Here is a 17,072-nt window from a genome sequence, read left to right as displayed (position 1 = left end):
AAAATTTTTGATACCTAAACCCAATAGGGCAATATAAGAAAGGAGAACTACAGATCAGTCTTAATCATGAACATTGATATAAGCATCCTAAAACAAAAACAAAATCCAATAATACTTAAAAGGATAAGATCAGGATCAAGTTGCATTTATCCACAGAACTCAAGTATGATTTAATATCAGTAAGATTTACCATAAATATAGAATAAGAAAGAAAAGGTGAAAAATTCCTTCATGAAAAAACTGTTAGCATACCAGAAAGAGAAGACTTCCATAAAATAAATAAAAGGATACAGAGTCTGACACAATATACTTAAAACCTGGGAGGGAAGGGACTAAAGAATGGGCTCAAACTTAAGTGACCATCAACCTAACATAGACTGCTATGTGCATAAGATGTTACATATGAGCCTAAGGTAACCACAAATCAAAAACCAGTAATAGGTATGCAAAAAATAAAGTACAAGGAATCCAAGTATATCACTAAACAGAGTCGACAAACCATGAAAGAAAAGAGCATTAGAACAAAGGAACAGAGAAAAACTACAAAAACAACCATAAGATGCATAACAAACAACAGTATGTAAATACCTATCAATAATTACTGTGAATGCAATGGGCTGGATGCTCCAATCAAAAGACACAGGGTGACAGAATGGATAAAAAACAAGATCCATTTATATGCTGCCTATAAGAGATTCATTTCAGACCTAAAGACACATGCAGATTGAAAGTGAAGGGATAGAAAGGAATTATGCAAATAAAAGTAAAAAGAAAGCTGAGGTAGCTTTCTTTAATTTATTTTGGACAAACTAGACTTTCAACAAAGAGTGTAAAAAGAAACCAAAAAAAAAAAAAAAAGACACTATATAATTATAAAGGGAACAATCCAATAAGATACAACAATTGTAAATATTTATGCAAGCAACATGAAAGCACCCAAATACATAAAGCAGTTAGTAACAAACAGAAAGTAACTGATAGTAACACAATAATAGGGAAATTTCACACCCCACTTACATTAGTGGACAAGATGGTCTAAACAGAAAATCAACAAGGAAATAGTGGTTTTGAATGACACATTGAACCAGATAGATTTAACAGATATATTCAGAACATTGTACCCTATAACAGCAGAATACACATTTTTTTCAAATGGCACATGAAACATTCTCCAGAGTAGATCATATGTTAGGCCGCAAGTCTAAACAAATTCAAAAAGATTGAAATGCATCTTTTCCAACCACGATGTTATGCAACTAGAAATTGACCAAAAGAAAGAGTGTGGAAAGACCACAAATACATGGAGTTAAATAACATGTTACTAAACAATGAATGGGTCGACCAAGAAACAAGAGTAAATAAAAAAACATGGAAAATGAAAATGAGAACACAAGGTCCAAAAGCTTTGAGATGCAGCAAAAGCTGTTGCATATAACAATACAAGCCAACCTCAAGAACCAAGAAAAATCTCAAATAAACAACGTAATCTTATATCTAAGGAGCTAGAAAAAGAACAACAAAGGAAACCCGAAACAGTAGAAGGAAGGAAATAAAGATCAGAGCAGAAATAAATGATATAGAAACTAAAATAAACAGAGCAGAACAATGAAACCAGGAGCTGGTTGTTTGACACAAATCAACAAATTGATAAACTTTAAGTCAAACTCATCCAAAAAACAAAACAGAAAAAAAAATGGAGAGGGCTGAAATAAATAAAATCAAAAATTAAAGAGGAGAAATAACAACAGACACCACAGAAAAACAAACTGTAAGAGAATATTATGAAAAATTATATGACAACAAATTGGACAACCTAGAAGAAATGGATAAATTCCTAGAAACATATAATCTCCAAAAACTGAATTAGGTAGGAACAGAAAATTTGGACAGATCAATAACCAGCAATGAAATTGAATCAGTAATCAAAAAACTCCCTACAAACAAAAGTCCAGGACCAGATGGCCTCACAGGTGAATTCTACCAAACATTTAAAGAAAAGTTAATACCTATTCTTCTCAAACTATTTCAAAAATCAGAAGGGAAAGGGGCACCCAGGTGTCTCAGTCGGTTGAGCATCCAACTTCAGGTCACGATCTCACGGTTTGTGAGTTCAGGCCCCACATCAGGCTCTATGCTGACAGCTAGGAGCCTGGAGTCTGCTTCGGATTCTGTGTCTCCCTCTCTCTCTGCCACTTCCCTGATCCTGCTGCGTCTCTCTCTCACTCTCTCAAAAATAAATAAACATTAAAAAAAAATTAGAAGGGCAAGGAAAGCTTCCAAATTCATTCCAGCATTCTCTGATACCAAAACCAGATAGAGACCCAATGAAAAACAGAACTACAGTTCAATATCTCTGACAAACACACATGCAAAAATTCTCAACAAAATATTGGCAAACTGAATCTACCAATATATTAAAAACATCATTCACCACGATCAAATGGGGTATATTATATTCCCAGTATGCAAGGGTGGTTCAACATTCACAAAACAATCAACATGATACATCACATCAACTAGAAAAAGGATAAAAACCATATGACCATTTCAATAACTATAGAAAAAGCACTTTAAAGTACATTCGTTCATAATAAAAACCCTCAACAAAGTACGTTTACAGGGAACGTATCTCATCATAATAAAGGCCATAGATGAAAAATCCACAGCTGACATCATACTCAATGGTGAAACGGGGAGCTTTTCCCCTAAAATCAAGAACAAGAGAAGGATGTCCACTCTCACCACTTTAATCAACATAGTACTACAAGTTCTAGCCACAACAATCAGACAAGGAAAAGAAATAAAAGGCATCCAAACTGGTAAGGATAAAGTAGAACTTTCACTATTTGCAGATGACATGATACTATATATTATAGAAAACGCTAATGACTCTACCAAAAAACTACTAGAATGGGTAAATGGATTCAGTAAGGTCACAGGATACAAAATCTATATATAGAAACTTATTGCCTTTCTATACACTAATAGTGAAGTAGCAGAAAGAGAAATTAAGAAAACATCTCATTTATAACTTCACCCAAGATAATTCGATACCTAGGAATAAACTTAACCAAGGAGGTAAAAGACCTATACTCTGAAAACTATAAAACACTGATGAGAGAAATTGAAGATGACAAAAACAACAAATGGATATTCCATGCTCATAGATTTGAAGAATAAATACTATTAAAATGTCCAAACTACTCAAAGCAATCTATAGATTTAGTGCAATCCCTACCAAAATACCAAAAGCATTTTTCACAGAACTAGAACAAACAATCCTTAAATTTGTATGAAAGCACAAAAGACTCCAAAGAAGAACAAAACTGGTGGTATCACAATCCCAGATTTCAAGATACACTACAAAACTGTAGTAGTCAAGACAGTATGGTACTGACACAAAAACAGACACATAAAAACAGACCAAAGAAACAGAATAGAGAACCTAGAAACAAACCCACCAATATATGGTCAATTAATCTTCGACAAAGGAGGCAAGAATACGCAATAGAAAAAAGACAGCTTGGGGCACCTGGGTGGCTCAGTCGGTTGAGCGGCCGACTTCGGCTCAGGTCACGATCTCGCAGTCCGTGAGTTCGAGCCCTGCGCCGGGCTCTGGGCTGATGGCTCAGAGCCTGGAGCCTGCTTCCGATTCTATGTCTCCCTCTCTCTCTGCCCCTCCCCCGTTCATGCTCTGTCTCTCTCTGTCTCAAAAATAAATAAAATGTTAAAAAAAAAATTAAAAAAAAAAAAAAGAAAAAGAAAAAAGACAGCTTCTTCAACAAATGGTGCTGGGAAAACTGGACAGCTACACACAAAAGAATGAAATGGGACCACTTTCTTACACCATACACAAAAATGAACTCAAAATAGATTAAGGACCTAAATGTCAGACCTGAAACCATAAAAATCCTACAAGAGAACCCAGGCAGTAATTTCTGTGACATTGGCCATAACAACATTTTCCTAGATATGTCTCCTGAGGCAAGAGAAAAACAAAAACAAAAATAAGCTATTGGGACTACATCAAAATAAAAAGCTTCTGCACAGCAAAGGAAATCATCAACAAAACAAAAAGACAACCTACTGAATGGGAGAAGATATTTACAAGTGACTTTTCTGATAAAGGGTTAGTACCCAAAATACATAAAGAAATTTGTATAACTCAACACCAAAAAAACAAATAATACAATTAAAAATGGCCACAAGACATCAACAGACATTTCTGCAAAGATGACATACAGATGGCAAACAGACATATGAAAAGATGCTCAACATCACTTATCATCAGGGAAATGCAAATCAAAACCACAATGAGGTATCCCCTCATACCTGTCAGAATGGCTAAAATCAAAAACACAAGACACAGCAAGCATTGGTGAGGATGTGAAGAAATAGGCACCCTAGTGCACTGTTGGTAGGAATGCACACTGATGTGGAAAAATAGTGTGGAAGTTCCTCAAAAAATTAAAAATAGCACTACTGTATGATACAGTAATTCCACTACTGGTTGTTTATCCAAAGAAGATGAAAACACTAATTTGAAAAGATATATGAACCCCTATATTTACTGCAGCCTCATTTACAATAGCCAAATGACGGAAAAGGTCCAAGTGTCTTTTGACAGATGAATGGATAAAGAAAAGATGGTATACACTGGAATATTATTCAGCCATAAAAAAGAATGTAATCTTGCCATTTGCAACAACATGGAGAGAGTATAATGCTAAGTGAAATAAATCAGTCAGAGAAGGACAAATACCATATAATTTCACTCGTATGGAATTTAAGAAACAAAACAAAGGAAAAAGGAGACAAACCAAAAAACCAAAAAAGCTATAGAGAACTGAAGGTTACCAGAACAGAGATGGGTGGGGGATGGGTGGAATAGATGGAGATTAAAGAGTACACTTACCACGATGAGCATGGAGTAACGTACAGAACTGATGAATCACTATATTGTACACATGATATAATATAGTGTGTTAACTATATTGGAATTAAAATTTAGAAATTAAGAAATAAAAGTATAAAAGGTCAAGAATAGCCAATACTCTTGGGGCACCTAGGTGGCTCAGGTGGTTAAATGTCCAACTCTTGATTTTGGCTCAGGTCATGATCTCACTGTTTGTGGGTTCAAGCCCCACATTCAGCTCAGCAGTGACAGAGCCTGCTTGGGATTCTCTTGTTCCCTGCCCCTCCCCCACTCACACGCATATGCTCACTTGCTCTTTTTCTCAAAATAAATAAATAAATTTTTAAAAATAGCCAACACTCCCTTAAAGATGTCAAGATTTATTATAAAGCAGTAATATTTAATAGTGCTGTACCAATGCAGAGACAAATAGAGCAGTGAAGCAGAATAGAGTGTTGGAAAACAAACATACACATCCTTGATATACTCCTGACAAAGTAACACTGTTGAACAATGGAGAAAGGTAACCTTTTAAAATAGCTAACTGTTGCTGGGAAAACTGGACATCCATATTTTAAAAACTAATTGGACACCCCTCTTACATCTGTACAAGAACTGCTTTCAAGTGCACCTAAGATTCAAAAACAAAACCAAAATAAACAAGAAAGCTCTTAGACAATAATATAGGAGAATTTCTCCTTCAGTCTAGAAGGAAAAAACTGATTTGATTACTTAAAAAAAACACTTTTCTTAAAAAGAACTACATAAAAAAGCCACAGAGTGAAAGATAACTATAACACGTATCACTGAAAAAAGACTAATATCCAGGATGCGTGAAATTCTCCTATAAGTACAAGAGACATTCTAATAGAAAAATGGGCCAAAGACTTGAACTGACACATCACAGAAAGAGAATTTAAATGGCTAATAAACAATGAAAGGCTATCAATCTCATTAGTAATTAAGGGTATGCAAGTTTTAAACATAATAAAATATCCTTATACATGCACTAGATTGGCAAAATCTTATTATTTTTTTTTTTTTAATTTTTTTTTCAACGTTTTTTTTTTATTTTTGGGACAGAGAGAGACAGAGCATGAACCGGGGAGGGGCAGAGAGAGAGGGAGACACAGAATCGGAAACAGGCTCCAGGCTCCGAGCCATCAGCCCAGAGCCTGACGCGGGGCTCGAACTCACGGGCCGCGAGATCGTGACCTGGCTGAAGTCGGACGCTTAACCGACTGCGCCACCCAGGCGCCCCTACAAAATCTTATTTTTAAAAAAATTTTTTAACTTATTTTGAGAGAGAGAGAGAGACAGACAGACAGACAGACAAAGAGACAGAGAGAGCAGGGGAGGGACAGGGGAAACGGAGAGACAGAATCCCAAGCAGGCTCTGCACTGTCAGCACAGAGCCCGATGCAGGGCTCAAACTCATGAACCAGGAGATCATGACCTGAGCCAAAATCAAGAGTTGGACACTTAACCAACTGAGCTACCCAGGCGCCCCTAGATTGGCAACATTTTAAAGTCTAACGAGGATAAAGAGCTAATGGAAAATCTCATACAATGCCAGCATCTGGTGAAGTTGAATATACTTATCCCAATTAACTGGCAATTATAGGCCCAAGAGGAGAGATTGTCAAATGTTATTAGCATGCATCAAAATCACCTGGAGGGCTTATTGAACCATAATGCTGGGCCCCAACTCCAGAGTTTCTGATTCACTAGGTGTGAGAAAAGACTGAAACTACCTTTCTATCAAGTTCTCAGCTGATGCTGTAATGCTAGGCTGCTCTCAAGAAATGCTGTGCTTAAGATGCATGTATAATGATCACAGAATGACTATTTTTATTTTATTTTTTTTAATTTTTTTAATATTTTTTATTTATTTTTGAGACAGGGAGAGACAGAGCATGAACAGGGGAGGGTCAGAGAAAGGGAGACACAGAATCTGAAATAGGCTCCAGGCTCTGAGCTGTCAGCACAGAGCCCGATGCGGGGCTTGAACTCACGGACCATGAGATCATGACCTGAGCCGAAGTCGGCCGCCCAACCGACTGAGCCACCCAGGTGCCCCCAGAATGGCTATTTTTAATAGAAACTAGAAAGAATAGAAATGTTCACTAACAGTAGAAATGAATAAATTGTAATATACTTGTAAAATGGAATACTACACAAGAATTAAAATGAACCACAGCTACCTACAACAGAATATACAAACTTCATAGAGTAGAACTTCATTTACTGAAGTTCAGAAAAAGGCAAAACAAACATATGTCTTTTTAGGGATGCAGGCGTGTACAGTAGCAATATATAGAAAGGCAGGAGATTATCAGAAAAACCTGGGATTATCAGGATCCTGGGCATATTAGGGGAAGCAAGAGACTCTGATCAGGAAAGGATACACAAAAAGGGTCTGGTGTATTGGAAGTAACTCAATTTCTTGACCTGGGCCTGGGACGTTTCCTTTTTAAATGTATTAAGTTGTACATTTGTTTTATGAACTTTTTGGGGATGCTTACATATTTTAAAATGAAAAATATTTTTAAAAATCTAACGAAACATGTTTTGTCCATATTGGAAAAAGCATCGAAACTAGCAATTCTTTACCTGGAATCCACAGGCCCAATCTAAGGATGCCTTTTAGGGAGTCTATGGACCCCTGCAATAATAAACAAAATTATGTATCTGTGCACATGCACAATATTATGTGCCACAGGTCCAAATCTTTCATTAGATTCTCACAAGAGGTCTATAACTCCAGAGTATTAAGAAATCTATACACTGTGTATACTGTCAGAAAATTTTATGATGAGGATGTTTCCCCTTACACATTGAATATTGACTTTATTCACATTACTGCAGCCACAGAAGTCCTTCAACAAAAAAATCTGTATGTTTGTAATTGTGGCCTTAAGAGATATTAAAAAGTTCAAGGTGAAAAAATGTGCAGATGTGGAGAAAACAGTCAGCAGAAATAATTGTTGTGCAACAAAAACCCTTCTAGTTTCTCCAATATGAGTTTTCTGCTGAGTAATTTGTTTGCTCATTGATTAATTCATCACGTTTCACATTATGCAGAGACATAGCTCCATTTTCCGATGTCTGGAGTCCATGTGCTCAAACCACTGCATAATGCAGATGAAGTGAAATGAAGAATGAGCCATAATGTAACTATGGGGACAAAGGGGATGATGAAAGGAAAAAGAATACAAAATGATTAAAGGAAAAAAGATACAACTGAAAATAGGGAAAGGTTTTCTTGAGTTCTTTCCACCAAGATATATTCATTCATCTTGTTAGCAGGAATATGGTAACATTAAATAACATCTATGTTCTCAATCCTACAGATAAAAAAGTGTGGCAATTACTTCAGACCACATATCTGGTGATTGACTGAGCCACCTTGCACACCACATGTTTCCCATAAGATGCTGTTCACATTTCTGATCTCTCTAAACTTTATAACCATTGGGAACTAGAACAAAGAATTCACATCACAAGCAATGTTTCAGAGCTCATCCTTTCTTATCATTTTCCATATGGATGACATTTTTTTTAAAAGATACTGAAAAATCATATCTTTCATTACATCTCTAAACCCATCACCAGAAGTTCCCCCATCAGCTGACCCTTGCTACAGGAAGAAAAACTTTGTAATCTCTTATCTCCAAAACTAGGATTATCTCAGCATCTTTTGTCATAGTTTTTTTTTTTTTTTTCAATTACCAGTAATCCATAAAACAGAATATATTCAAAAAACCTATAGATCTGTTGGTTTCTGAGGTGTTGTGTACATGATGAACCTAAGGAAATGAACGTGAGAACTGATTCCGGGACCTCTCTTCAGATTCATCGTGATCACATGTATTAGTCTCTCCACTTAAGCATCTATAAGCTTGTTTTTTAAAAAGAAGTTCTTGCTCTAAAGTCAACTCCTGTATTCTTGTAAAACAGCATGCATAAAGAAAATCAGAAACATTGTTCTGTTACATATGGAGAGGGAAATACATCAGAGAGAATAATGTACTGCAGTAATGTTTCTAAAAGTCCACTGGGTGACTGGGGGGAATGGCTCCCTATCACATATCAGGTGCAAAGACCAGTACTACTCTCAGAATCATTCTAAGAAGGCTGTAAGAACCCACTAATATTCCAGTTTGTCAACCAGCTGATTGAACTTAGGTTATTTTCAGAAGTTATGATATAATACATTGTATATGACATGGACTTTATGAATACGACGTAAAATAAATTATGTGAAAAAAGTTAATTTTCAATTAGATCAACTTAATAATATGACACCTGCTATTGCTTAGTTAGCATACACTTAATTTGGGAGATATCCATCCAAATGGGGAAGTTTAAGAAACTTTGTTGGCTCAGCACCTCAATATGATCCATTGCTTTCTGCCATACAGACTGCTTTTCCTCTGCACTGTGTCCAGGAATGGATAAGATGTTGTGAATGTAGTTAAAGACTTCTTCCTGAAAAACACAAGGCAATATATTCATTCATTCACTGAAGCAATATTGAGTCACTATCTACTATCTGTACCTGTCTTGGTAGGTATCTATTATTTGGAGATGGAAAACCACTTGTAGATAAACTGCTGGGAAACTGACACTAAAGACAATGAGTCATTGTTTAAAGTTTAGGATAGACTCCTGGCAGGAGCAAATCCATTCCAATTAATTTTGGTCCCCATTTCATTAAGCTAATGAAAGAATATCATACTTTTGTCTTTAGTGGTCTCTATCCACATTCCCAATTCAATCTCACACCATTCCTGCCCTTTTGTGTTACCCTTGTCCCTTTCTTGGAACACTTTTTCCACTGGCTCTTTGCTTGACTGGCTTCATCTCAAATTCCAAAACTCAGTCTGTGTGTCACCTCCTCCGAGATTCCGTCCCTGGCTGCTCTGTGTAAGTCAGTTCCCCCAACATCTTCTCAAGTTGCACCCATTTTCTCGTTCCTAGCACTCATCACAATCTGTGATTACATATATGGTTTCCTTATGGTCAGTCTCCATCACTAAACTCTGAGTTCTAAAATTATAGAAAATATATGTTTTAATGATCAGTGTATACTTGGCTAATAGTAGGCACTTGATAAAAAAAAATCTGTTGAATAAATGAAAAAAAAACCTTGAATCAGCAAACATGTCCCAATAGGTGTACTGAATAGTTATACCTACTTACTAGTTATTTCTACTCAATAAGGGGAGGGGAAGACTGAGCAAGACAAAAGGGTAAAGTAGTCTCATAACTCACCTCCCTCAGTGGATCACGTAAGTAACAATCAATAATTTTGTCGTACTGGTGTTCTCGTTCATACATAAACTCACAAATTTGATAGCTAGAACATAAAAGGAAAAAGTTCAGAGTACCAAACAGGCAGGTGGTTATTAGCTTATTGTTTCAAGAAGTTTGCTCATAGAAGTTGGTATTAAGAAAAATGAATATAGGGGCGCCTGGGTGGCGCAGTCGGTTAAGCGTCCGACTTCAGCCAGGTCACGATCTCGCGGTCTGTGAGTTCGAGCCCCGCGTCAGGCTCTGGGCTGATGGCTCGGAGCCTGGAGCCTGTTTCCGATTCTGTGTCTCCCTCTCTCTCTGCCCCTCCCCCGTTCATGCTCAGTCTCTCTCTGTCCAATAAATAAAAAACGTTGAAAAAAAAAAAAAAAAAAAAAAAAAGAAAAATGAATATAGATTTGATTTCTACTGTGAAATGAAGTTACAGTAGCTAAGGGAGAGTAGTATCTGCCATTCCTCTAAATACAGGTTTAAGATGCTGCTGAATGCTCAGTTTATAAGAAATTTCAAAGCTGGGTACAAAATAAATGTTAAAACAATAATGTGTCACATAAAAAATAGTTAAAATATTAGTTATCAATTAACTATATGAATTTTCTCTGTTGACAATTAAATATGTCAAATGAAATATTCAACAAATCAGATAAATAGTAGTGTTAACACATCATATCTCATTTCCTATGTTAAATTCTGCATTGTTTAGAATATGTATGAATAAGGCAACTCAAAAATCTATAAAATGATGGAAATTTTAAGTAAATAAAACTAAAATTATAAATCATAAGACTGTTGTTTCTTTTTCACACTAAAACAAATGTACAAACACTTCAAATTTACTCGTTAATTTTTGCAAATGTTACTTACTCATTTCTAGACTTGAAAGACAAAAACTTTGCACTTAGGTTTTTTGTTGTTATTTGCACAGCTTTTCTTAATTAAAAATTGGTAATTTATCAATAAACCAGGCTTCCAGTTACAGAAGTTTCACTTAGTAATTCTATGGGGACTAATGTATGCCTTAAAAACAACTTACAACTCTGCTTTTTCTGCCATACGGATGAGCCGACTCTCTTCAAACTGAACTATGCCTCCAGCTTGCAGCAATTCTAAAAGGACCTGAATATTTAAAATAAATGAGTAAAACACTTTGGAATCTACTTTTATTTACTAACTCTTTAAGGGTCCATTCAGCCACACAAAATGTAACTTTTCCTTTTTTTTTTTTTTTTTTGGTCTTATTAGTTGATGTTTTGACTTGGCTTTCCCATATACGAAGTACCAGGAGGTAGGTACCCTTATGTTGATCACATTGCAATGAAGTCTTACAAAAAGATAAATGGCTCTATTTTTCAAACATGGAAGAAATGCCACAGTGTTTGTAAATAAATCCTTATTAGAATATCTAATATTCTAATATCTGACCCTCCACTAAGCCAAAAACGTCCATATATATTCTTTCAAGAAGTGAATTTTTGTCTGGTGCTTTCATGTCTCACAGTTCTTTAAAATCTACTGTCCATAGGTAGTATCCATGCTTACATGTTTAATTTTTCTACTTAAACATTAGGGTTTTTCAAAATAGCATTATTCATAAGAGACAAAAGGTAGAAATAACCCAAATGTCCATTAATGGATGAATGGATGTACAAATTATGGTATATGCATATAATGGAATATTATTCAGCCTTAAAACAGAATGGAATTCTGTCACATGAAATAACATGGATGAACCTTAAAAACATTATGCTAAGTGAAACAAGCCAGTCACAAAAGGATAAATATTATATGATTCTATTTATATGAGGTACCCAAAGTAGTCAAATTCATAGAGACAGAAAGTAGAATGGTGGCTGGCAGGGGCTGGGGAAGGTGTTAATGGGGAGTTAATGCTTACTGCTTAATGGGGAGGCTCAGTTCAGGAATTCATGATAAAGTTCTAAAGATGGATGGTGATGATCACCGCACAACAATCATATATACTTAAAGCCACTGAAATGTACACTGAAAGTGGTTAAAATCAATTTTATGGCGCACACACACACACACACACACACAAATAAAACACTGGGGTTCATATAATTAAGCTCTAACCACACCAGGTAGCTGAATAAAAAAGTGAATAGGATGTTGAGGTTGATTCATCAATATTTTAAAATAAAACTCAAAATACAACAGAAACATTATACAGTCATAGAACAATATGAGAAAGCTCTCTCTTATATTTAAGTTTGAGATCCAGAGTAACATGACCCTTCCCAGAACTTCAGGAAACCATTTAACAAATATTTTTCTAACATGGAAAACTAATAATTTTTTTAAGATTTTTTTAATGCTTATTTTTGAGAGAGAGAGAGAGAGAGAGAGAGAGCGAGCAAGTGAGCAGGGGAGGGGAGGAGCAGAGAGAGACAGAGATACAGAATCCAAAGCAGGCTCCAGGCTCTGAGCTATCAGCCCAGAGCCTGACATGGGGCTCAAACCCACAAGCTGTGAGATCATGACCTGAGCCTAAGTTGGACACTTAACCGACTGAGCCACCCAGGCACTCCCAGGAAATCGATTACTTTCAAGTTAAGAAAAGACAAAAAAGCAGAAAAGAAATAAAACCTATCTAAAACTTACTGTTCAGAACCTTAACTGAGTCCATTTTGAGCATTATAATATACTGTAGTATAGAACTATGGAGGGGCGCCTGGGTGGCTCAGTCGGTTAAGCGTCCGACTTCGCTCAGGTCATGATCTCACGGTCCGTGGGTTCGAGCCCCGCGTCGGGCTCTGGGCTGACAGCTCAGAGCCTGGAGCCTGTTTCGGATTCTGTATCTCCCTCTTTCTCTGACCCTCCCCTATTCATGCTCTCTCTCTCTGTCTCAAAAATAAATAAATGTTAAAAAAAAAAAAATTTTTTTTTAAAAAGAACTATGGAGTGAACTCATCTACTGGGAGCCTCAATTTGGAATAATATAATAGAAATGCCATTGCTGGAGCCAGTCTTAACAATTCAGCAGAATTAAGTTTTCAGGAACTGTATAAGCCAGTTGTTAAACATAGTGATTGTTAAAAATTAAATTATACAAATTTACAATTAATTAAATTAAAAAAGGTAATTTATACAATTCACTACTTCCTAATTATTTTACTACATTTTACTGTGTATGCTCTTGAGGTTTGTTACTTCATCTATGTGGTGGAAATATTATACCAGGGTGTGGCACTGTGCATCTCTTCCCAATTCCATGTTCAGTGACATCATGTTGGTAGGCTGAAATCAGCCATGGTGGGAGTACTTACACTACGGAAATCGACACATGTTATAAAAATCAGGGGTTACTATATTTTACTTATTTTAAAGGGATATAAAATAAACAAAAAGACACATGTGTGACATGGAACCTATCTGTCCCACAAAGCCTAAAATATTTACTCTTTGGTCCTTTACAGAACAAAAACAAAAAAAGCAAAAACCTGCCAATCCCTGGCTAAGAGAGTAATGGAAACAAGGTTAATAAGGCCATCAAATTTAAAAGTGTGCTTGTCACAATCATCACATTGCACACAGCACAGAAAATTAAGGCCTTGCCTTATATGTTTCCAGTATTTAAGAACTGATTCAGCAAAGACATCACTGATGAATGTACGAAGTCCTGCCATGCTTTCACTCCTGTACTTTCATCTTACTCACTTAAATATTGAAAATATCAACTAACATTCATGTCAGAATTACACCTGGGGAACCAGCTGTTAAAATTTTATCAGCATACCACCAGAAAACAATAAAAAATACTGCATGCAAAAATTTTTACATATAGAGTACAAGAGTGCTGGACTGGAACGGAAGGAATTGAGTTCTAATCTTAGTTTTGAACTTGAGCAATTTACTTCATCAGTTTTCTGTATTTCTCAAATGAATCGAGAAAAAACCCTAATAGTCTCAAAGGAGACTCCCGATAATAGAACATTACTATACAAGGATTACTTTTCAAGGTTTGACTTGTACATTTAGATTTGGTTTTTATTTCTATTTCTATTTATTTTAGTTATTTATATTAAAATTCTTTATCATTGTACATAGCAACACCAAGATCCACTTTTCCTGCCAATAGAGAGACAGGGGCAAAGTGAGGGGTCCACATTATTATTTATATTCAATATAATTTGAGATAATCAAAATTCTAGCAGCTGTCTTATCTTCCTAAAATAGTCAGTCTGCAGCAGTCACTGGGCCACAGCTGTGAGGAGAAAAGGGTCACTGCTGCTATCCTAAGTTCTTTAGCCAAGTCTCAAGAGTCTCAACCTCCCAGCTGTGCACTATTACCATAAAAAAGACCAGCGTAGCTTTCACAGTACTTATATTTTGTAGCTTGCTTGTCTGACAAAGTCTAGCCATAACTTTTAAATAGGATGACTCTCTTAGTGCCCACACTTATAGTGGGTAAGCTTTGAAAGAATCCTACTCCTAGAAGAGACTCTCGAGAAAGTGGCCTAAGTAGAAAAAAGCGGTAATCCAACAGTTACTATCTCACAGTGATTAGTGGAAGGACAGATGGATTCTAGTCTCCAGAAATGTTTAGCCGTAATGCAGTGGGGCTATAGAGTACTCCCAAAGTTCAATGTCCCAATACTCAAGATCTGGCAGCCTTTCTGGTTCAGAACCATAGCAGCCACGAGTGGTTATCAGATAAATGGCCCTAGTGGAAAGCAGGATACAACAGGTGCCAAATGTTGCTACTTAATGGAGAAGGATGAAGTATTCCCTGTGAGTCATGCTGAATGCAAGACAGGTCCAGTCTTCCTAGGAATTTAGTTTGATATGAATTCTTTATAAATGTACTCCTAACAACCATCTGCACTATTTTCTAGTTGCCACTATCTAGCTTAGTATTAGGGTTTGGCACAATTTTTCCCCCTTATGTTTCATGAGGTCTAGCACAGAAGGGTTCTTTCCAGCTTATTCTGTCCTCTTTCCCATACTTGAGCAATAAGAGTCCCAGGGGTTCATACCTGCTGTCTTTCAGAGTGTCGGGAGTCATCATCAGGACTACAGAGGAATTCAAGGACCTGGTCAAAGGAAAGGTATTTTTTTTTATTGGAGACTAGCATGCATGCCGTAACATTGTATAATGAAAACAACAATAACTACCCCTTCTATATCATCAATTCATCCATACTCAGCCATAACAAATACCACAGATATATGGTGTCTTCCCAACTGACTGGCCTATTACATGGCACCACAGGCTCAAGTATGCTATCAATTTAATATGTATCTTATCTTTACTGTTCAGAAACATGGCTGGAAGGCAGCGCTACCAGCACACCTTAACCTTAAGATCCCTGATACCATGGACCAAGAAAAGCATGGACTTCAGAGTCAGGCCACTTGGATTTCAGTCTCAACTTTATTAACATGTAATAATAGTATTTATTGCTAAGAATCACACTTACTAAGTATGATCCTGGATGAGTGACATAACCTCTCCAGGCTTTAGTTTCCTCATCTGCAGAATGGGGGTGCTCGGGGAGCAGTGAGTTAACATACACATATAAAACTCTAGAAGAAAGCCTGGTGTTATAAAGTGCTCAATAAATGCTTGTCATTATTGGCAACTTTCTCTAGAGATAAAGTGGTTTTTTTTGTTGTGTTTGTTTTTTTTTTGTTTTGTTTTTTTGTTTTTTTTTTTTTTTTGCCACCCATGTGTTGATATGCAGGAGCTATTTAACTGGGATTAAGAGAGATCTTCAAAGTCAAAGTCATTTGTACGGACATTGAGACTTTCTAAAAGAAACCTCTCTTACAGATGATCAACATCAGAGACTTGCTACCGATGAGATGGGTGACTTCTAAAATTGAAAAATTCTTGAGCAAAGAATTCTAGGCAATTCAGAGAACACAATTAAAAGAACAAAATCTCTATAAACCAATCTCCACAAGCCACACCCCCCATGATACCAAGTTACTAAGAAAAGTCATACTACACAGGCACACCATTAAAAGAAACAACCAATTTAATCCAAATTAAAACCTCAACAGGTTTCTACCTGATAAGACATTTATCTAGTTTCTTATTTATATTAAGAAACTATATACTCCAGTGAACTTTTCTGTGAACAGCAAACAGCATAAAAACAATTCTAGCTCTCATCATTAAAGACACTCACCTGATCAAAAAGGGTTCTGTTTACAAACAAGGTATTGTCAGGCTTTGCAAGCTGCCGGGCAAGGAACGTAAAGAGACACCCTACTTGTGAAGGAGTAAAATCTGAATTCTCCACCATAACCTAATGAGCAAAAGAGACCATTTATTCAATACATCATCTGGTTTGACACAAAATTATACCATTAGAAGGGGAAGAGGGAGCCTCATTACTGGAGACTCATGAAAAGATTCTTTTATAGGCTGTGCAACAATTGAGTTCAATGTCATTTAGAGAAGGAGCAAAAACTATTCATATTCTGAAATGAAAAAAATTTTCATGATTTTTGGCATATTTCTAGGCACAATTTGGATAAGAACTGAATTGCAAGAGAGGTGATTTCAAAGAAATAATAATCATGTTTCCCTCTGGAATTCTTAAAAGAGAATCCTACTGAAGTTAAATTTAAATTAAAGTAAACCTACCAAAAAGCTGCCTACCAACACAGAGAGAGCAAAGTCATTCTGGGGTTTAAAACTAAGGTAACTTGAAGGCACAGGAAAAGATGTGCCATCACTCATCATCGGGAAAATACAAATCAAAACCACCATGAGGTATCACCTCACACCTGTCAGAATGGCACGTATCAAAAAGATAAATAATCCAAGTGTAAGCAAGGATGTGGAGAAAAGGGAAGACTCATGCAGTGTTGG

General features: G+C 36.3%; 1 protein-coding gene across 8 annotated transcripts in view; it reads right to left on the bottom strand.

The window, feature by feature from the left end:
* VPS8 (VPS8 subunit of CORVET complex) overlaps window positions 1-17,072 on the bottom strand; it is a 251,993-nt gene that overhangs the window by 110,948 nt on the left and 123,973 nt on the right. For all 8 annotated transcript variants that reach the window (XR_009262061.1, XR_009262062.1, XM_058730711.1 and 5 more), the window contains 5 exons: window positions 16,384-16,503; window positions 15,226-15,282; window positions 11,265-11,347; window positions 10,193-10,277; window positions 9,308-9,406 (listed from right to left, as the gene is read on the bottom strand). Coding sequence is in view for 6 of the 8 variants with exons in the window: in XM_058730711.1 (XP_058586694.1) it covers window positions 9,308-9,406; window positions 10,193-10,277; window positions 11,265-11,347; window positions 15,226-15,282; window positions 16,384-16,503 (444 nt within the window). In the remaining 2 variants the exon portion in view is untranslated. The remainder of the gene's footprint in view (window positions 1-9,307; window positions 9,407-10,192; window positions 10,278-11,264; window positions 11,348-15,225; window positions 15,283-16,383; window positions 16,504-17,072) is intronic.

This window comes from Neofelis nebulosa, chromosome 5, assembly GCF_028018385.1.
Source record: "Neofelis nebulosa isolate mNeoNeb1 chromosome 5, mNeoNeb1.pri, whole genome shotgun sequence".
Lineage (NCBI taxonomy): Eukaryota > Metazoa > Chordata > Mammalia > Carnivora > Felidae > Neofelis > Neofelis nebulosa.
Note: the sequence above shows the minus strand (reverse complement) of the source record. Positions and strands in the feature narration are given on the sequence as shown.